At 40.9% G+C, this 22,406-nt stretch overlaps 1 protein-coding gene across 1 annotated transcript in view; it reads left to right on the plus strand.

Annotated features, from left to right (window-relative positions):
- lmnb1 (lamin B1) overlaps window positions 1–22,406 on the plus strand; it is a 55,226-nt gene that overhangs the window by 3,067 nt on the left and 29,753 nt on the right. The window contains exons 2-4 of the mRNA XM_044173379.1: window positions 8,453–8,609; window positions 9,506–9,631; window positions 15,557–15,727. Coding sequence (XP_044029314.1) covers window positions 8,453–8,609; window positions 9,506–9,631; window positions 15,557–15,727 — 454 coding nt within the window. The remainder of the gene's footprint in view (window positions 1–8,452; window positions 8,610–9,505; window positions 9,632–15,556; window positions 15,728–22,406) is intronic.

The raw sequence follows: 22,406 nt of genomic DNA on the forward strand, positions 1-22,406 counted from the left end.
GGTCCAAGAGGGGTCTGACCATGGGCCGCAGCTGTTCCAGCACCAGTCTCTCCAGGGTCTTCATTATGTGGGAGGTCAGTGCCACCGGTCTGTAGTCCTTAGAGCCACTGGGACGCGGCGTCTTCGGCACAGGAACGAGGCAAGATGTCTTCCACAGAACAGGGACCCTTTGAAGGCTCAGGTTGAGACATATTGAAGGATTCCACATAGATGGGGGGGCACAGGCTTTTAGCACCCCGGGGCTAACTCCATCGGGGCCTGCAGCCTTGTTTGAGTTTCATCAACTGTCCTCTCACCTGGTCAGTAGTCAGGCACACAACAGATGTTACAGGCGGGGGGGGGGGGAGTCATCAGTGTGAAGAGCGGCGTTAGCCTGAGAGCCAGTTGAGGGGAAAGTAGGACTCTCCCAGGAAGATGGAGGAGGGGGAAGTAGTGGACACAGAGGAGTCTTGGGGCCGACAGCAGCTGAGTTAGAGGGGGGTTGAACAGGAGCCGGTGTGTCGAATCTGTTAAAGAACAGATTAAGTTTGTTGGCCCTGTCCAGGCTGCCTTAAACTCCTCTGCTGCCAGTCGGTCTGAAGCTGATGCTCTTCATGCCACCCCAGACCTCTCTCATGATGTTCTGCTGGAGTTTCCGCTCCAGCTTCCTCCTTTACTTCTCCTTGGCCTCCCTGATCTTCACCTTCAGGTCAGCCTGGATTGCCGTCACCTCCTCCCTCTTACCATCAGTAAAGGCCCTCCTCTTGGCATTCAAGATGTCTTTGATGTCCTTTGTTTCCCACGCTTTATTTGGATAACAATGGACCATCTTAGTTGGGACATTGCAGTACACACAGAAGTTAATGTAGCCAATGATGCGCTCAGTGAGCCCGTCAATGTCCTCCATCCCAAGTCCATCCCAGTTTGTCACTTCAAAACATTCCTGCAATGTCCCATAGACATCCTCTGACCATCTCCTCACTGTCCTTGTGGTTGCAGGCTGCCTTTTAACCAGAGGCACATAGCAGGGTTTGAGGTGAACCAGGTTGTGGTCTGACCTACCCGGTGGGGAGGAGGGAAGAGCTGTATGCGTCCTTAACGTTAGCATCACAGCAGGTCCAGTTTCCTTTTCTCTTTAGTAGGACAATTCACGTACTGGGTGAAATTAGTCAGTGTTGTTGAAACACTGACATGGTTGAAGTCACCCGAGATTAATATGAGTGCACTCGGGTGTTGAGTCTGGAGATGTGCTGTGGTGGTGTGAATGGCGTTGCACGCCGATGCCGGGTTAGCAACAATGGCATGTGAAAATTCACAGCTAACAGTCCGGGCTACAGATACTCTGCGCGATAGTAACGTGACCAGGTTTATACCATCTGTTATTAACCAGAACAGCAAGCCTGCCACCTTTCCGCTTACTGCTCCCAGTGTGATCCCTGTCGGCCCGAACAGTTTGAAAGCCATCAATGGAAACGTTATGATCCGGGATATCCTGGTGTAGCCATGTCTCAGAGAAGCACATCAAACTACACTCACAAAACGCCGTCTGACTCCGGGCTAGCGCCGTTAGCTCGTCCATTTTATTTGCCAGTGATCTCACGTTGCCCATGACAAGAGAAGGCAGACATAGCTTAAATCTCTTGTTCTTAAATCACTTTTGTCTGCACCCTTCGCTCTTCCCTCGCCGCTTCGTCCACCTCTGTTGTCTCCTCGGTGTGTCCTCCTCCAGATCTCAGTGGGAAAATATATATATATATATATATATATATATATATAATTAGAGAGAGATGTGTGTGTATATATGTGCGTAGGTGAGTCTGTGTATACGTATGTTTCTGTGTTAATGTATATTTTGATTTTTACTCTGAATGAAGTGGTACACATAATTATTGTGAGGAGGAAATATGCATCAGACATGTAAATGACAATTTAATATCCAAATTGTATTTATTTAATATTGGGTTTTGTAGTAATCTCTTTGCACAGCACTCATGTAACACAAGTGTGCACTCTCATATATCTGACATAACTTGACAGCAGCAACTGTTACTCACAGCTGTTGACCTGAAGTGCATGAATAGACAATGTGGAGTGTTTCCTCCTGAAAGTGTGGCAATTCAACTACATTTTCAGAAATAAAATGCTTGTTAGTTGACCAACTGTGTAATTAATTGTTAAAAATGAGTTTGAAAATTGTTAGTTTTTTCCCCCAAATAAACACCAAGCAGTGTTGAGTTGAGACACTTCAAATTGGCACACTCAGCTATGTGTATTTTCATGTACCTTTTGCTGTGTGTGAAACCGAAAACAACTTTGATTTCACCAGTTGAAATCCCACAGGATGGTAATAGGAATGTTGCAGAGGTCAACTGTTGTTGCTAAATGACTCTAGCATAAACGCTCTGTGAACAGAGTATAGTGCATTTCAGATACACATGTACAGCTTACAACTGCTGTTCAGTCTGAGGAGTCCGGTGTGGTGCTGTTGTGTGTTGCTGAACAGAGAAAGTACTGTGTGTGTGATCAAGCACTCTGACAATAGAACACAGGTGGCAGTGACAGGCTGTTTGAGTCTGTGTGGTTTCTCTTCCACTTTATCTCGATTTTAACTTGTGTCTTGTATCTGGATTGTGACACTGTAACTGGATTGCACAGTATTTACTTTACAAGCATTAAAGCTGCTATCTAACGTTCCACATGTTAAAATCAAAGTAAAGGTTACAGAGCATCCTATGTGGCAACTCTGGAAAAGATTCAGCTTGCTGTTAGTGTGCAGTAGCGGTATGACAGTACACAAAATCCATGCTTCGGAAAATACCTCGGTATGGCTTATTGGCCAAAGCTCTTGAACATTGTTCCAATGCCCTTTCGGGTACTATCTGAACCCTCACAGATTTCAGTGTCTGAGTGTGAGGCTGAGGATGCGAGGGCTCCAAACTCTTTGAGTAATGAGGCTGCACTTTGTAAAATCATGTTACCTGGGCAGTTCTGGACAGAGACATTTCTGATATTTCAAACTGTATGTAGTTTAATGAATTCGAATGTTTGTTGTTTGCTCATTGTTTATAAGCAAAACCTCCTTGTTCTCTTGAGTAAAATCTGCAGAGTTGCAGACTTACAGGAACTGTACATAAAGTGTTTAAAAAAAGTCAACCAGAAAGCCCTTTCAGGACTCTGTGCTAACTTTTTCCCAGTTCATGTCCTCCTAAATTGGGGGGGTTCAAGTCAGTCTGAGAGTGTTTTCTGCGTTTTGCTGTCATTTACTATCGCGCTAGTTTCTCTCTTCTCTGCTCTCACCAAGAGCGGGGCCCCTCCACAACCACGGAGCATAGCAGAGGATCGACAGGTGAAGTTAAGATAACATCGTCGGTACCGGTTATAAACAGGCTCGGTAGTGAACAACGCGCTAATGTACTGACAGATTCGGTGTTTTTGTGTTTTTAGCTGAGCTAGACCAAAGAATATTTGGTTAAAACAGATCGGTGATGCTGTTTTGCCCTCTTGTTCTCCGTGAAGTTTGCTGTAGCCCTAGTGTGTTTTATTTAGCGTGAGCACTGTGCCCGACTCGGCCGGTTGATTGTCAGCAACCATATGCAACTTAGGACTTAACTTATGGTAACTTAGGAGGCAATTTGGCCGTGTGTGCTCTGATTTTAATGTGGCATGCAGTTAACACACCAGTCATAGTTTTGTTTGAATGAAAACTCAACTCCTGGCATTTGTTCCTGGTGTTGTTCACCACTGTTTTGGAAGAACAAAATAACAGGAGTAACAGGCGAACCAGCTTTAAAAGTGACATATTTTCTTTTTAAATAAGTGCTGTGTGGTGGATCTAATTTATGCCGACGTGAAGAGTGGTTCATTTGGTCCTGCACCTGTCATCTCATCTGCTCTTCTGATTGGCCTTTTATAGAGACTGCCGATCATAAAATTTAAAACGAATATCAGCCGATAATGATCGGTGGCTGGTCAATCCCCCTAATGTTTAGTTCGATACTACTTGAAAGGCCTGTTCACACAAAATATAAATAGGTAAATTTTTCCTCATACACTGTTGAGGCATGGTCTAATGTCTGACCATAGCCTCATCACACACACACACACACACACACACACACACACAGTCACATACTCTGTACAATCACACATACATACACATGCAATGTCTGACATGCAGCTATATTGTATCTTAGGATCTGTCAGTGTGACACTGCAGTGAAAAAGTTCCACCCTCCTGTCACCACAACCAATCAGAGACCCTCTCCACAGCTTCAGTGAGAAAAGCAGCGATTAACTGATAGATCCAGAAAACAATAGATAGGAAGGAGAGATCCAATCAAATAATTAGGGAAGAGGATGGTGTGTGAGGATGATGCACTGTGTTGATTCAACTCAATCTCTTTTTCGCTCAAAATAAAAATGGATGGGCTTAATTTTTAGCAATGTTTGCACATGTTAGCCCTACTTAGCTTCCAGACCATGGTTGGGAAGCACAGGGTAGATGTTTTTCCTCCTGGGCCAAAGTCGATTCTTAGTTTAGGGCTAACCCCTTTCACTTTTCCAGTAGTTGGGATAAGTTGAGAAGATGTAGAGTTAGTAACTTTATCCCATTAATGGGATAAAAATGCATACAGAGGGAGAGGAAGAGAGAGATGCATCATGGGAAATCTCCTGGCAGTCTAGGCCTATTGCAGCATAACTAAGGGATGGTTCAGGGCTCACCCAAGCCAGCCCTAACTATAAGCTTTATCAAAGAGGGAAGTCTTAAGCCTACTCTTAAATGTGGAGATGGTGTCTGCCTCCTGAACCCAAACAGGGACCTGATTCCACAGGAGAGGAGCTTGATAACTGAAGGCTCTGGCTCCCATTCTACTTTTGGAGACTCGAGGAACCACAAGTAACCCTGCATCCTGGGAGTGCAGTGTTGCAAGTGGGTACTATGAGCTCTTTAAGACATGATGGTACCTGACCATTAAGAGCTTTGTAGGTGAGAAGGATTTTAAATTCCATTGTGGATTTTACAGGGAGCCAGTGCAGAGAAGCTAATATTGGAGAAATATGATCTCTCTTCCTAGTTCTTGTCAGTACACGTGCCGCAGCATTCTGGATCAACTGTTGAGTCTTTAAGGCACTTATTCGTGCAGCCTGATAATAAGGAATTGCAATAATCCGGCCTAGAAGTAACAAATGCATGGACTAGTTTTCCTGCGTCTTTTTGAGACAGGATGTGCCTGATTTTTGCAATGTTACATAGGTGAAAGAAGGCAGTCCTTGAAGTTTGTTTCATGTGGGAGTTAAAGGATAAATCCTGATAAAGCAGAGATTCCTTAGAGTGGTGCTGGAGGTCAGGGCAATGTCATCAGAGGTGTTTAGGGCAGTTTTGTCAGAGTTTAACGTAAAAAAAATTGCAGGTCCTCCAGGTTTTAATGTCCTTAAGGCATGCTTGAACTGATTAGTTTCATCTGGTTTGATTGATAATAGACATACAGTGGTGTGAAAAAGTGTTAATAACAACCTTCATTTAAAAACTGCATTTTGTGTTTACTTGTGTTATCTTTGACTAATATTTAAATGTTTTTGATGATCTGAAACATTTAAGTGTGACAAACATGTAAACACACAGCACACACACACACACACACACAGCGAACAGCACAGCAGAGAGGCTACGGTGGAGACCGTGATCCAGTTGAAGTGAACGTAACGAGTTGACAACAACTCAAGTAAAAAGTAGAAAAGGCTGAAAAGCGATATTTCCATCTGCTTTGTCCGCAGTTGTTGTTACTCAAGCACACTTGTTAAGCTAAAAGTGAATTTTTATGAACAAGCTAAAACGAAAGCTGTCTGTATGTAGCCTAACTTTTTTCTTAGTTTGCTGTGAATCGATTGAAATTGATCAAACCAGCCCCTCCTACCAGTGTAACTTGCAGGCAGTGAATCACACTAGCAACAGAGGCAGGAGGACAGAGAACAGGAGGTCCTCCAGGAGGTGGTCCAGTATCAGTCCTTCCTCCTCCTGACTGATTTCTGTGTTCTTCATTCTTTCTAAACTTCCCTCAGTATTAGGATGTCAGGTTATTTATTTTACTGATATTTTAGATTTGATTCCAATGAAATATTATTGAGTGTATATAGTGACTTTGCTGTTGTGAACTTTACTGTTGCTGCTCTAGAAACAATATTTAGTTATATTCGAAATTATAAATAAATTATAATCCTGTTCTGAACTTACTTTTTTAATGATAATTAAAAAAAACTCACTTCCATAGTAATGAAAAAGAACCAATATAGTATGAAGAATATTGATAAAGAACCAGGCCGATAAGAGTATGGATTAGATAAAGATACAATCCTAATGATACCCATCCCTAGAGCTGGTTAGTGGCTTCACCCTGACTTTGGGAGGATGAGCAAATCGCAGTTCAAATCCCTTCACTATAAGCCTTGTTTAACTGATGTTTTGTGAATATTATTTTTTATGGCACACACTGCAATCACTCTCAAAAATGTGAAGGATTACTTCAGGACATCGTGCTTAGACCTACTTCATCAGTGAGCATATTTGTTTCACTTTTTGTCTGAGTGTAATGTGAAAAACTACAACCTGTTTGTTTCTTTTTCATAAATATTGTAATGATAATTATCTAAAATAATGTGAACATGCATAGTTTTTAGTCAAATAACATCAAATTGTCTTGGGAGTACCCCCAAACCCCATGACCACACGACCCCCCGACAACAACCACAGCACCGTGCTGTGCTCTGTATGTTTTTCTGCTTTTTTTTTGTCCTTTGCCAATCACATGCTTGATTAGTGATATTACTCTTTTTCTAATAAACCTTGCATTGGGTTAGTCACTCAATTCATTCAACTCGAAGTGGTGATGAGGTCTTAAAATGTATGGAATGGGTCTTTTTTTTTTTATAAAAGGTATTAAATATAACTTTAGGATTCCTGCATATACCCTGATGGAGGATTTATCGTTAAAATGTACAAACTGAGATCGACCTGAGAAATAGGATGTGAACCAGCTTAGTGTGTTTGTTTTTTTTAATGCCGGTGAAATGTTCCAGTCTCTGTAATAGGATGTGATTGTCAGTGGTGTCGAATGCAGCACTAAGATCTAACAAGACAAGTCCATTGTCTGATTCAATTAGAAGGTCATTTGCAGTGCGGTCTCTGTGCTATGATGCATTCTAAATCCTGACTGAAAATCCTCAAATAAACTGTTTTTGAACAGTTTCTGAATTTGTGCCCTTATATCTTGTAAAACATAGAAAGTCTTGCATTAACTTTTGGTCATTTTCAGACAAAGTTCATTATATATTTTGGAAAAAACATTAATCTGTAAGTTGCTTTTTAACCCAGGCTCAAAGCTAGGAAACGGATGTCCAACTTGTTTTTTAAAAGCGAAATATGTGGCTCTCATCTATATTTGTCAATATTTTTTTAAATCAAAGAATACAGGAATTAAAATGCATATATTTTCAATAAACAAAATAGGATCTGAAAAATTGGATTTAAAAAAATGCTAAATCACATAATAAAATGTATTTGCAGTGCAACCATGACAAAAAGAAGAAGCTGCTCTTCTAATTAGCAGCTTTTCTGTGTTTCTTTCCAGTTTTCGCTTTTTCTGTTCCGAGCTGTTGTGACCACCAGAGGACCCTGTTAATTATAAACAGGACCCAATAAACTGAATGTATATTTTGCTGCATGTGCCTACCATGTAAACAGAGTATAGCATGTTGATAAATGGAGCAAACATGTTTTATTAACACTGCAGACAAAGGCAAAGCATGCTAGAGGCGAGCTGTAGTAGGTGGTAGTATGTGGTCAGTAGTTTAGACAGGGCAACATTGGAAGACAGATACAACTTGCGTCTTCAGGAAAAAAGTGTGGATCTTGGTGTTCCTCTGCTGTCGGGAACAGTCCAGTGTTGCCAAGCACCCCAGTATCATCCATAAACACAGTCACTGATATTGGACTGTGTCTATCCTCCTTTTTACTCATTTATGCCTGATACCTTCTAGGAGGTGAGAAGTTGAGGCTTGCAGTGTAACAAATTCATGAAATTATGTTGGAAAATATTTTATTTTACGTTATTAAATGTTTCTTAAATTGTGCATCTGGAGTGATAATCATTACCAATCTGGGCAAACTGCTTTATTAATGAGCATTGTCATTTCTTAAATACATATACAAGAAATAGTCTGACTGTTCGGGCTCCATGTTTACCTTGTCAACAAAGTTTGCATCTGCCGTTAATGATGTTCTCCACGGTGTAGTCAGTAAACATCCACTTGTGTGTCACTCTGCCTGCCTCAGGTTTGGTTTTGGGTACAACATGTGTCAGACCTGTATTAGGATATACAGGAAGAACTTGATGGTACTCTAGGGTTTTAACTCTGACCAGCAGTCACCACCATCACACAGTGTCCTCACTCACCATGCCTTGTCCTCCCCTTACAGCTACAACAAGAAGGACTCTGAGGCAGCAGGAGCCCAGGCCAGGCTGAAGGACTTGGAGGCTCAGCTGAACGCTAAAGAGGCCATGCTGGCTACAGCACTGTCTGAGAAGAGAGGTCTGGAGGCCACACTGGCCGACCTGCGAGAACAGCTGCAGGAGGTACAGCAGTGCTCCAACATGACTATGATGAGGCTAAAAAGACTTTTCTTTCTTTGTACCTGTTCCTTTTAGGGGTGTAACGGTACACAAAATTCACGGTTCGGTATGCACCTTGGTTTTAGGGTCACAGTTTGGTATGTTTTTTTGGTACAGCAAGGAAAACAAAAAAATGTAGACAGTAACATTTTTGTCATTTATTTTGAAAAATGTAAACATTTAACAGTGGCTCATTGGCCATAATTCTTACTGGAACAATTAAGACACTCATATACTGGCATATTGTCAATAAGAAAAAAATAAACACAAATAGCAGTAATGCTCCATCGTAAGACTCTGACCTGTTGATTCCTGAACAATTGCAACTTGCGCTTGTTTATACAGGGCAGACACAATGGACCAAGTAAAATGCACACATGAAGGCACATTGTAGCGGGGCTCAAGCACTTTGACCATATGCTTAAATTCTGTATTCTCTACGACCGAGTATGGTCGCATATCCGCAGCGATAAACACTCCTATAGTATTAGTTATTACTTTGGCACGGTCTGAATCAGCAGTGAGCGGCTGCCTGAACGCTGTGGGGAGGAGGACTCCCCTTCCAGTCTGTTTTTGTCTCATTTCATTAATCGACACATTCAGGTGACGCCGTCATAAATGACATTTGTGTATCCACAGACATACCCGACTTCAGTTGAACAATGTATATTTATAAATATTATCTGCTTTAATTCTGAATCTTGTACTTCAACAAAATATTATTTGTGATTGTTTGTCAGGTTCTTTGTGTTGTGGCCGGTTTTTGTCTTGAGAGCTGTTCTGGATTTGCTAAACTTGATAACCCTTTTCCATTAATCTAGACTAATTTCAAAGCACTACCTGTTGTTTTTGTCTGTCAGCTGGATACAGGTCTTGCTCAGGCCAAGAAGCACCTTGCAGATGAGATGCTCCTGCGCGTCGACTTGGAAAACCGCTGCCAGAGTCTGACAGAAGAAATGGACTTCCGTAAGAGCATGCACAAGGAGGTGAAAATTTGACATTTTACTAAGCCACAGTAGACAAGACTTTGGCACTGAGGGTATGGAATATACAGTGCATTCAGAAAGTATTAACATTTTATGTTGCAGCCTTATGCTAAAATTGTTTAAATTAACTATTAATCAATCTACACTTAATACCCCATGATGACAAACCAAAAAACATGGTTTTAGAAATGTTTGCAAATTTATTAAAAAGAAAAAACTGAAATATCACATTGACATAAGTAATCAGACCTTTTGCCACAGCTCAGGTAATTACCATTTCTCTTGATCATGTTTGAGATTTTTCTACACCTTGATTGGAGCCCACCTGTCGTAAATTTAATTGATAGGACATGATTTGGAAAGGTACACACCTATCTATATGAGGACAGACAGCTGACAATGCATGTCAGAGCAAAAACCAAAACATGAGGTTGAAGGAACTGCCTGCAGACAGGATTGTGTTGAGGCACAGATCTGGGGAAGGCTAGAAAAAAAAATGCAGCTGCATTAAAGGTTCCATTGTGGTCTCTATAATTCTTAAATTGAAGAAGTCGGAGACGGAAGCCACTCCTCAGTGAAAGACACATAAGAGTGCTCAGAGTTGGTAAAAAAGACACCTAAAGGACTCTCAGATTGTGAGACACAAGATTCTGTGGTCTGATTAAAACCAAGGTTGAACTGTTTGACATTAATTCTAAGCGTCATGTCTGGAGGAAACCAGGCACCGCTCATCACCTGCGCAATGACTGTCCAACCTGACAGAGCAGAGAAGAATGGCAGAAAATCCCCAAATCTGGGGCGCCCCACCCTTGGACAGTTCAATCTTGGTTTGCTCATCTGGTATAGCGCGCTCACCATGTACATGGCTCAGTCCTTACCGCAGCGGCCCCGTTTCGAGTCCAGCCCACTGCCCTTTGCTGCATGTCATACCCTATTTCTCTCCCACATTTCCTGTCTCTCTTCAGCTGTTCCTATCAAATAAAGGCAAAAGGCACAAATACTCTTAAAAAAAGAAAAAACCCAAATCTAAGTGTGCAAAGCTTGTACCCAAGAAGACTCAAGGCTGTAATTGCTGCTACAACCAAGTACTGAGTTAAAGGTCTAAATACTTGTGTGAATGTGATCTTTGTTTTTTATGTTAATACATTTGCAAAAATTTCTAAAATTCTGTTTTTGCTCTGTCATTATGGGGTATTAAGTATAGATTGATGAGGTGAAAAAATATTTTAAATGAAGAAAGAGAGAGGGGTGAAAAAATACAGCCCTACCCATTAGCCACTCTTACTGATGCTCTTAGAGCTGTCTGATGGGAAAGTCAGTTTTTATTAGAATTGGTATGGACTGCTCACAAAAATGACGATTCTCAAGGTAATCACTGTCAAACCAATTTGTCATTTATCAATAGAGTGAATTTCTCTGGGTTAATTTTTTAAGTCTGACCCAAACTATGTTGAGTTCATTCACATAAAGTGGTGTAACAAATCAATTGACCCCACAACTTTCCGTCAACATGTTTATATGAAAGATAGAGAAACCCATGCTAATACAAAGTCCAGGGCTACTCTGAATATTTTTATGAACTGACTGGTAAGTGTCAAGAATACATTTATTTGGAGCAGTTGAGTTGATTTCATTGGGTTTCCTATGGGGGTAAATCGGTGTCAATATTATTGTAAATGCACATATGACTGAGTCACAAATATATATTACAATTTGTAAACACAAAACGATCTACAAATAGATTCAAAATCCACAAACTCTTTATGATCCACAAATATAAAACACAGTCCACAAATAGATTCGAAATACAGTGTCAAAATGATTTGTAGAAAAATGCGACACGATCCACAAATACACTGTGATCCACAAACACAGAATTGACACTTGAGTGCTGAGCATTACACAGAATTCGTATGTCTTGAAACTGTGGTTTGAAAAAACAAGTTAGACTGTTTGTTGGCAAATTGTGAAGAGTGCATTTGTAGAAATTGCAACTTGTAAAACAGCAAAACAGTAGTGTCAAAATTCTGAAAACAAATGTGAAACAATCTACACATAGAATATGACCCACATGTGCAGACAAATCATTTTGCATTCATTCATATCCTGGTTTTAAAGTACAAGTCTCAGATTTCTATTTGTAGATCATGAAGTTTGTTTGTGGATTTTGAATCTATTTGTAGATTGTGTTTACATATTGTAATATACAGTGATGTGAAAATTATTTTTTTGCATGTTTGTCACACTTAAATGTTTCAGATCATCAAACAAATTTAAATATTAGTCAAAGATAACACAAGTAAACACAAAATGCAGTTTTTAAATGAAGGTTGTTATTATTAAGGGAAAACAAAATCCAAACCTACATGGCCCTGTGTGAAAAAGTGATTGCTCCCTAAACCTAATAACTGGTTGGGCCACCCTTAGCAGCAACAACTGCAATCAAACGTTTGCGATAACTTGCAATGAGTCTTTTACAGCGCTGTGGAGGAATTTTGGCCCACTCATTGGCGGGTTTTCAAGCATGAACTGCCTTTTTGAGGTCATGCCACAGATTCTCAATAGGATTCAGGTCAGGCCACTCCAAAGTCTTCATTTTGTTCTTCTTCAGCCATTCAGAGGTGGACTTGCTGGTGTGTTTTGGATCACTGTCATGCTGCAGAACCCAAGTTCGCTTCAGCTTGAGGTCACGAACAGATGGCCGGACATTCTCTTTCAGGAGTTTTTGGTAGACGGCAGAATTCATGGTTCCATTTATCACAGCAAGTCTTCCAGGTCCTGAAGCACCAAAACAGCCCCAGACCATCACACTACCACCACCATATTTTACTGTTGGTATGATGTTCTTTTTCTGAAATGCAGTGTTACTTTTATGCCAGATGTAATGGGACACACACCTTCCAAAAAGTTCAGCTTTTGTCTCGTCAGTCCACAGAGTATTTTCCCAAAAGTCTTGGGGATCATAAAAATGTTTTCTGGCAAAAATTCACCACTGTTCCATGTTTTCACCATTTGTGCGTAATGGCTCTCTCTGTGGTTCGCTGGAGTCCCAAAGCTTTAGAAATGGTGTTATAACCTTTTTCAGATTGATAGATCTCAATTACTTTCTTTCTCATTTGTTCCTGAATTTCTTTGGATCTCGGCATAATGTATATCTTTTGGTCTACTTCACTTTGTCAGGCAGGTCCTATTTAAGTGATTTCTTGATTGAGAACAGGTGTGGCAGTAATCAGGCCTGGGTGTGGCTAGAGCAATTTAACTCAATTTATGTTTTAACAGCTGGGGCAATCACTTTTCCACACACTGCCATGTAGGTTTGGATTTTGTTTTCCATTATTATTATTATTATTATTATTAATAATAATAATAATAATAATAATAATAATAATAATAATAACCATTTAAAAACTGCATTTTGTGTTTACTTGTGTTATCTTTGACTAATATTTAAATTTGTTTGATGATCTAAAACATTCAAGTGTGACAAACATGCAAAAAAAAAGAAATCAGGAAGGGGGCAAACACTATTTCACACCACTGTGTATTTGTGACTCATAGTCTGTGCATTTACAATAATATTGACACCAATTTACCCATATTGCTTCCACTCTGCAGTCAGGTAGATGAGTGACAATTGTCCAGTCCCCAGGCATACACGCACACCTTAAGGCAACAATCTGTGTTCTGCTGGGTGGGATACATTATTTTTCATACTGATCAATTGTCTGACATGGACATATTGATCTGAGATCAGCCATGTTATTCAGACTCATTCTATAACAACTATCATTTACAAAATTATTATCTTACTACTGAAAATGTATTGTTGCCATGTAATTAGGGATTCCCCGATCATCTTTTTTGACCACTGATACCGTTTGCTGATTGTCTCTGAGCCATATCGGCTAATACACGGCCAGTACCGATCTTTTTTTGTTTAATTATAGCAGCTGGTGTAGCGGTATTAAAAATCAAGTACTGGAATACCATAAAAATAGCCCCCTTTTGTTAAACAAAGAAAAAAGTCATTTGAAATTCAAATTAACCACATAACGCTGTCGTATATTTTGACCAAAGTTTTGTTCATCAAGTCATTATAATTAAATTGCTCTGAATCAGAAATCGCTCAGCTTTTTCCTTTTTTTTTTTTTTTTTAAATTCTGACGTGTCACCACCTCTCCTTCTCTGACTCGTCAACGGCTCTCCCTCTCCTTTCTTCCTTGCCTTGATGAGCCCGTTACCGAACACTAAATATGCCAGGGAAGCGTAGATTTCATCCAGTATGGCTGGAAATTGATCTTTTTATAGCGATTGGCTTTTGACTGCTCTGTTTTATATCAACTGCTGACTCCTCACTCCTCCTCACCGGCCACAAGCGATCAACAACTGCTAGGCTAAAAACAAGGCTTACCTAGTCTGATGCAGGCCACATTTTGGCCTTTGTCGTGGCTCACAACGGACATCCATAGAAACGTTTGGTCTCAACTTGAACTGGGGCATCTGCAGATTACAGTGCAGTCCAGAAAGTATTCACAGCGCTTCACTTTTTCCACATTTTGTTTATGTTATAGCCTTATTCCAAAATGGATTAAATTCAATATTTTCCTCAAAATTCTACAAACAATACTCCATAATAACAATGTGAAAGAAGTTGGTTTGAAATCTTTGCAAATTTATTGCAAATAAAAAAGGAAAAATAAATCACATGTACACAAGTATTTACAGCCTTAGTGGGGATAAAGTTTATTTGAACTTCATGAGATTTGGGGGCATCATTGCTCTCATCATGAAGAACATATAGTTTCTTTTAAGAGTTTGCCCAACATGAAGTCAGCCATTTTGGATTTCCTTTGTCAATTTATATTTTTTAAACCTTTTAGGCCTTTAAGATGCTCAAAAAGTCACAAAAGTTTGCACCCATTGTTTAACTGGTAAATGCTTCGATTTAATGTCACATTTAAGGTTCGGGGTGGCATGTTGGCTCTATAGTGCCCCCTAATGACTTTTTAGCCTTCAGACAGCTAGGGATGCTTGAAAACTCAGGAAACTTGGCACACGCATCTTACAGAGCCATACCCTAAACCCAACAGGAAGTCCGCCATTTTGAATTTAACGTGCCATTTTTCACCATTTACAAGCTCTGTACTTTTAATGAATTCCTCCTAGAGAATTAATCCAATTCACTTCAAATTTGGGCAGTGCATATTAAAGGGGTGGACAAAATAATAGAAACAGTTGTAGTTTTTACAAACGTTACTCAAACAGGAGGAAATAGTGCAGTTGTTGGGGACTATTTTCAGCAGTTTGCTTATCCACATTTGGTGTGACTATTTGGAGCAGCAGGATGGTGTGTGTGGGATGGAGTCAAAATAAACTACAGTGTGTGTGTGTGTGTGTGTGTGTGTGTGTGTGTGTGTTCATGGTAGTGAAGTAACATGTCACTCAGTGCAACAGTGTGGCTCATTGATGTGCTTGTAATAGTTTTTGCACAGCAATGGAGCTCTATGGCCCAGAGGAGTAAGAAGTATCAGGCTTTGGATACACACACAATACTTGTTAGTAGGACACACTCACTCTTGGTTTGGCTACACATGAGATTTGCTGACAGTAAGAGAAATATAGAATATCACCAGACTTATCCTTTAACATCAGAAATTGATTCTGATTTGGCTTCTCTGAGACTTCGGGGAATGCTGGTCTAAAATCAAGTAGCCACATCAACAAAAACATGATGGGCTTGAGTTTTTAGTCAGGCTGCAACTAATGATTGTCTGTCTTAATTTTTTATTTTTTTTAAAATTTAAATTAAATTGATGAATCACTTTCTGTTTCATGTCTTTAATGTGTGCATCCTGACTAGAGTTAATCTGGACAGGATCAAACCTGAGAATACTATCTGAGTGCTGACTGTATGCTGTGCTGCAGGAAGTGAAGGAGGCCCGGCAGCGGTATGAGACCCGACTGGTGGAGGTGGACTCTGGACGGAAGGAGGAGTATGAATATAAACTGACTCAGGCCCTGTCAGACATGAGGGCTCAAAATGAGGAGCAGATCAAGATCTACAAGGACAACATGGAGAGCACCTACCTGGCCAAAGTATGAACACGCACACTGTCAATACACACACTGTAAATGGTAAATGGACTGTACTTATATAGCGCCTTTCTAGTCTTTCTGACTACTCAAAGCACTGCAACTACATATCACATTCACCTCATTCACACACATTCATACACCGATAGCACAGCCTTCTGGAGCAATTTGGGGTTCAGTGTCTTGCTCAAGGACACTTCGACATGTGGGCTGGGGGAAGCCGGGATCAAACTGCCGACCTTCCGTTTGGTGGACGACCCACTCTACCACCAAGCCCTGTCGCCCCACTGTCTCAGTACATATTCTCCATTCACATAATAATTAATTCCATGTGAAAGAGCTGACTGAAATCTTCTGTCTGTACCTGTTGTGACAGGAGGAGGAATGTAGAATGACTGTCCCCTACAGTGAATTTCTATAGAAAGTGGCAAGTAAATATAACAATATACTGTAACTCATGAGTCCTGACAGAAACTTTGTATGTGGTGTCTCAATAGAAGATTTTATCAGACACTGGCCAACCAATAGAGACGAGTCGTTTCCAGGGCCACTGTATGTAAGTGTAAGTTTGATTGCTAAGAGTGCAAAACTACTAATTCAATTACATTCAATTCATTTTCATTTATTTAGCGCCAAATCATAGAAGAAGTTATCTCAGGGCACTTGTCATATAGGTAAACAGGTCTAGACCATACTCTTTAATAATATTTACAGAGACACAACAATTCCCACCATGAGCAAGCACTTGGCGACAGTGTCAAGGAAAAACTCAGTTTTAACAGGCAGAAACCTTGAGCAGAACCTAAGCTCAGGGTGGGTGGCCATCTGCCTCAACAGGTTGGGTTGAGAGAATTGCCAGGCAACCAAGAGAGAAGAAGCAACAAAACATGAGCTCCTACTTCAGCAAATAATTTAATTGCTGTTAGATCGAGTTTAGTGGCAAGTTTTCTATTAAATTAAACTTAAAGAATTTGGGAACAAAGTAGGCAAGTTTCAAACCAGTAAACTAAAATTGGTAAACAAAACTGTGGGAGAAGCTAGTTAGCTAGCAAGCTAACTGGTAACAGCACCAACTGTCAAGGAATCTCAGACCTAGACCAGGAAAAAATACAGAAGCAAGCTGCTTAGAGACCACCCTGAGACACTCAGAGCAGACTTTAACAGGCAAAGTGACAGAGCAATAATAACAGACCTGCTGTTCTTCATGGAGCACCCAGAAGGTTGGCATTCAGCTCTCTCTGAGCAATATAATGAGCATGGCAACAAATCCATCCGACAGCTATATGCAGATACTGTACCAAAATTCATTCGATTGGTGGACAACCTGCTCTACCACTAAGCCACAGTAGCCCGCTCTGTGCCTTTAGCAACAGCACCTACAGCTTCTTCAGACTCGGACACCCAGCCTTAAGCTACCAGAGTTACAGTTCATCAGATTCAACCACTCAGCCTTCAGCTCCCAGCACTATTGCTCCAACCTCCCATGTCCACACAGCCACCAGCACTCCTCCACCAGCCTGCTTCAGCAGCCCTCACACACAGCAGACCAGTGTCAGTGCAGCACTTTCAGGAGTGTCTCTCCCTCCTTGAGAGCGAACAACGACATAACAAGTAATATAACTAACGTTAGCTAGGCTGTGGGTTAGCAAACTGTTACTACAGATGCTGCTATGAACAGCCAAACCAGTCAGCAAACCAGCTCCAGACAGTGATACTCACAACTCTCCTGCTACTAAAGCTAACATCACAACAATAGCATATCTGAGCCAGGCAGCACCACAGCCCAGTCTCCCCAGTCCTCCCCAGACTGACCCGACAACCTGGGAACACCACAGCCCAGTCTCCCCAGTCGTCCACAGACTGGCCCCAGCAGCCAGGCAGCACCACAGGCCAGACGACCCAGCCCTCCACATGACAACATTGCCCCTCCAGCCATATACACGGCCACTTGCCCAGCCAGAGTAGAGCAAATCATAGAGGAACAGGGACCACCTTGTCACAAGCGCCAGTAAACTGCAATCCTCATTAACTCCAATGGCAAATTCCTAGAGCACAGAAAGCTGTTCCCTTGTCACAGTGTGGGGAAGTTCTGGTGTCCTCACACTGACAAAGCCCTCCAACTCGTCTGTCATACCACCTGGGTGACCCTGACAAAATCAACATCCACACTGGAACAAATGACCTGTGCCACAAGGGAGAGAGGCAGAGGCCATTATCAAGGTGGCTCAGATGGCACACAGGGAGTTTCCTAGGGCTAACATCACCACACTGCTGTCACAGACTGACTTCCCCTGGGACCTGATCCACAACGTAAACAGGGTGATCACCTCAGAATGTGCAGCACTAAACAAGATCAACATCACACATATGACCACGTTCACCTAAATCTGGACCATGTCTGGATGTTTGCTGAGGACCTGAGACGGACAACAGCTGACAGAGAGCCTCCAGTGCCACACCCCACCACAGGACCACCACAGCCCAGACATGGACAGCAGCACACACCACACTGACCAAGGGAGAGGAGACTGACATCTGGCACAACACAGCCCAGCAGAGCCCAGCCTAGGAGAACCCAGCCTGCTAGACCCCCACCCACTATAAATCAGGCAGGCACTGGTTTCAGACCTCAAGAGCGCATATTTGGAGCAGCATACTATGCAGAAGCACAGCCTGACTTAGTAGAAGCCATGCCACCCCCTAGGATGCAGCCTAGCTATGCACAGGTGGACAACCACTCCACTCCACACCACCAATGTTACAGGTGTGATCTCAAAAGATCGCTGTTATTACTTTTACGTCAAAGTGACAGAGATGGGAGAGGTGAAGCAACTGCTACCACTCCTCTTTAAGATTCTTGGTTAGGAAAAAAAAAAGTGTGTTGCCAGCTCCTTAGTTCCTGATTGTATTCTGCATTTTCTGTATTTAATAATTATTTAATTTAAATTTGAAGATACTGTTTTACTTGCTATTGTATGATCTGTTTGTAATTAATTATTAAAAGGGTGTCTGCAGGGTCTTAAAGTATTAAAAGTTGATAAATGAATTTAGCTACAATTAAGGCCCTTAAAGTACTGAAAAGTCTTAAATTTTGTAGCTTGTTTTCAGTATATATCAGGGATGTGATTTTACCGTATTAATACAGAATTCCGGATTTTCCGACCTGAAAGTGTGACCCATGTGAATCATGCAGATTCAGATCCGTTAAATATTTTATGGTTACACTAGCTTCTCTTCCTGCTTCTCAATTCCTACACACACGCAGACACACAGAGCAGAGAGGCCGCGGTGGAGACAGAGAACCAAGTGAAGGTAACATTTTACTAGAGTTGACAGCAACTCAAAAAGTAGAAAAGCAATTTTCCCACCTGCTCTGTCTGCAGTTGTTACAACCACAGCGTGTTAAGCTAATAGCTAATTGTTACGAACAAGCTAAAATGAAATCTATCTGTATGTAGCCTAACTGTGTTTGCCACAACTCTACAAGAATTTGCTAAATTTTAAAATTTAGCTGCTGGCTGAGATGGCAGCCCCCCCCCTTGTAAACTTTACTGTTGCTGCTCTAGAAACAATATTTAGTTTTATATAAAAAAAAAAAAAACTAGAGTATGGACAAGATAAAGATACAATCCTAACGTCCTAACGATACCCATCCCTACAGCTGTTTAGTGGCTTCACCCTGACTTTGGAAGGATGGGCAAATCGCAGTTCAAATCCCTTCACTATAAACCTAGTTTAACCAGTGTTATTTTGTGATTATTTGTTATGGCACACATTGCGATCACTCACAAAAAATGTGAGGGGTTACTTCAGGACATTGTGCTTGCTTCATCAGTGAGCATATTTGTTTCACTTTTTTTCTTGCTAATGTCTGGGTGTAATGTGACTACAACATGTGGTTTTTAATAAATATTGTTATGATAGTCTAAATTATGTGAAAATGCATAGTTATTAGTCAAATAATATTAAACATTTTGGGGGGAGGACCCCTAAACCACACGAAACCTGTACGTCACGGTAGAGATTCAGGAGGGGTTATTGTGTGGTATAAAGAGGACTTTTCATCTCATCTAAAATAATTTTATAAAGCAACAACACACATCTGGCTTAAGTGAAACAAAAATATTGCTAAATGTGACAATGATCTGTACATGTGTGCGGTCTACACTTGCCCCCTTGAGGCGCCCTATTAAGGCCCAGGGAAATGTCTTGTTAGTCAGAACAGCACTTGCCCACCACTTGCCTCAGACACAATCAAGACCATGTTGTGAACAAAATGGGGAGAGAGCTAGTGCATCTGTCGATCCGTACATCTCTATATGTTTAATGGTAGGATCAAAGGGGACTCTTTAGGGTGGTTCACATATTGTTCAAATCAAATCAGTACATATACAGTGACCAAAAACAGTCCTGTGCTTAACCAAGTAACGTTAAACTGTCTCTCATTCTGTCACTTTCAGCAGGTATTTCTGCCTACAGAGCTGCAGAGTCTGGATTTATGATTTTGGGCCTCCTGCTGCTCCACAACCACTACTACAATTATTTTTAGTCTTATTACTATTCCTATCATTATTATTGCTATTATTTTTTATTATTATTATTATTATTACCACTAACATTACATTATTTAAAATCATCTATTTTAAAATTCTATGTGGAATTGGCATTGCGCTACTGTATTTTCTTTCTCCCCCCTTGCCACGGTCGCCAACTTCTGTTGTGAATTGACGCTATGTAAATAAAATTTAATTGAAGCTTCAAGCTATATAATGCTCAGTTGAACGTTACCAGTCCATAAAAGAAGTTGCTTTGGCGTGCTGCTGTTAGCTTTAGCCGATGGTCCGCCTGTTGTAGACAGGCCAGGCGGGGAAGAATTGTGGTCCTATTTAGTCTTGTGCTGTGCAGTATTCCGATTGTGCAGATCAGAGAAGCCAGTCGCTCCATCTGTTATTCTCCTCAGAGCTAGCTTGGTGCTAAACCACTTCGTTGCTCTTGTTGAAAGTTTGCTGGCAGCCGCTGGTTACAAGGATCTTAGGCAGGCCCTTTGCAGTGTTGAAAGGCCTGCCTAAGATCTTCTTACAAACCCAAGAACTGAACCTTAAAAAGAGTCCCTTCTGTCAGGTGGTCCTGAGATTTATGGATCAAATACCACCCAATACTGTTCAACCTCAGAACAGCACTGCTTTCCAACCACTAATCAGAGTAAACAATTATTAAATTAACAAAAGATGCCTATCTGGAACATTGGACCAATCAAACCAAAACCCAAAACTTAATAGGTATCTGACCCTAAACCATGAATATAAACTGGCAGAGTATCTCTTTACTGTCAAAGACACAAAGCAGAGACAGATCCTGGCTAAATACAGACTCAGTGACCACAGTGCAGCCATAGAGAGAAGACGACACAAGAATTCATGGTTACTAACAGAGGAAAGAGTGTGGTCACTGCATGACAGGTGATGTGGAGACAGAGATGCACTTCTCTTAAAATGTGATAAATATAATATCAGAGTGGAATACTTTAACACATTTGATTTGTTAATCCCAAACTTCAGAGCTAAAGGACATTAAAAAGCAACAGATTCTATTAGGAGAGGGATGTGCAGCTAACTTAGCTGCACAATATGTGACTGCATGTCACAAACTGAGGGACACAGTTAAAACATCACTAGTGAATGTGACAATTATCTTGACATAGCCTTCCACAAACACACTAACTTTAATTCAATTCAATTTTATTTATATAGCGCCAATTCAGAAGTTATCTCACCACACTAATGCCCTTGTGGCTGAATGGGAGCAAATCCCTGTAGCCAGGTTCCAAAACCAGATTGCTCTAGCAGCACATTAATATCAACGGTGTTGGAAACACATATTCAGCTATTATATATGGGTGCATTGTTATCAACATAATAGTTTGGTCATATTGGCAGTCCTACTGCCCCCATGTTCCTGTTCAACAACTGCTACTATTCAATTCAATTTTATTTATATAGCGCCAATTCATAACAGAAGTTATCTCATTGCACTTTTCCTATAGAGCAGGTCTAGATTGTTCTCTTTATAATATTGATTACAGAGACCAATCAATTCCCACCATGAGCAAGCATTTGGCGACAGTGGCAAGGAAAAACTTCCTTTAGGAGGCAGAAACCTTGGACAGAACCAGACTCAGAGAGAGAGAACATTAACACACACCTCCAGTCTTTCACAAACACACAGAACAAATGTTTGTTGTTTTTGCTATTTTATGATGGTGATGGTCAGAGATGGTGTAATAAAGGCCATTGATGAAATCAATATATTTCATAAGGCAGCTATTGAAGCTAACCATATAAAACAAAAACGGAAGCCTGTTAAAAAGCAAACCACCGACAAATAGTTTGATAAAGAATGCAAGACCATCAGAAAAGACCTGAGAAAATGCAAATGAAAAACATCGCCAACCAAACAACCCAGCCTTATGCATTTGGTTCAGTGAAATTTTAAACAAATATAAACGTACCATTAGGAACAAAAAATGAAATTATACCCACATTAAACTTGAAGATATTGAAAATGCCATTAATCAAAATCAATTCTGGGATATGTGGGACAACTTCAAGGCAAAGCAAGCACTACCCTTCCAAAATGGTGACATCTGGAGAGCACATTTGAAAAATGTGTACAAAGACATACC

Source organism: Siniperca chuatsi, linkage group LG18 (assembly GCF_020085105.1).
Source record: "Siniperca chuatsi isolate FFG_IHB_CAS linkage group LG18, ASM2008510v1, whole genome shotgun sequence".
NCBI classification, from domain to species: domain Eukaryota; kingdom Metazoa; phylum Chordata; class Actinopteri; order Centrarchiformes; family Sinipercidae; genus Siniperca; species Siniperca chuatsi.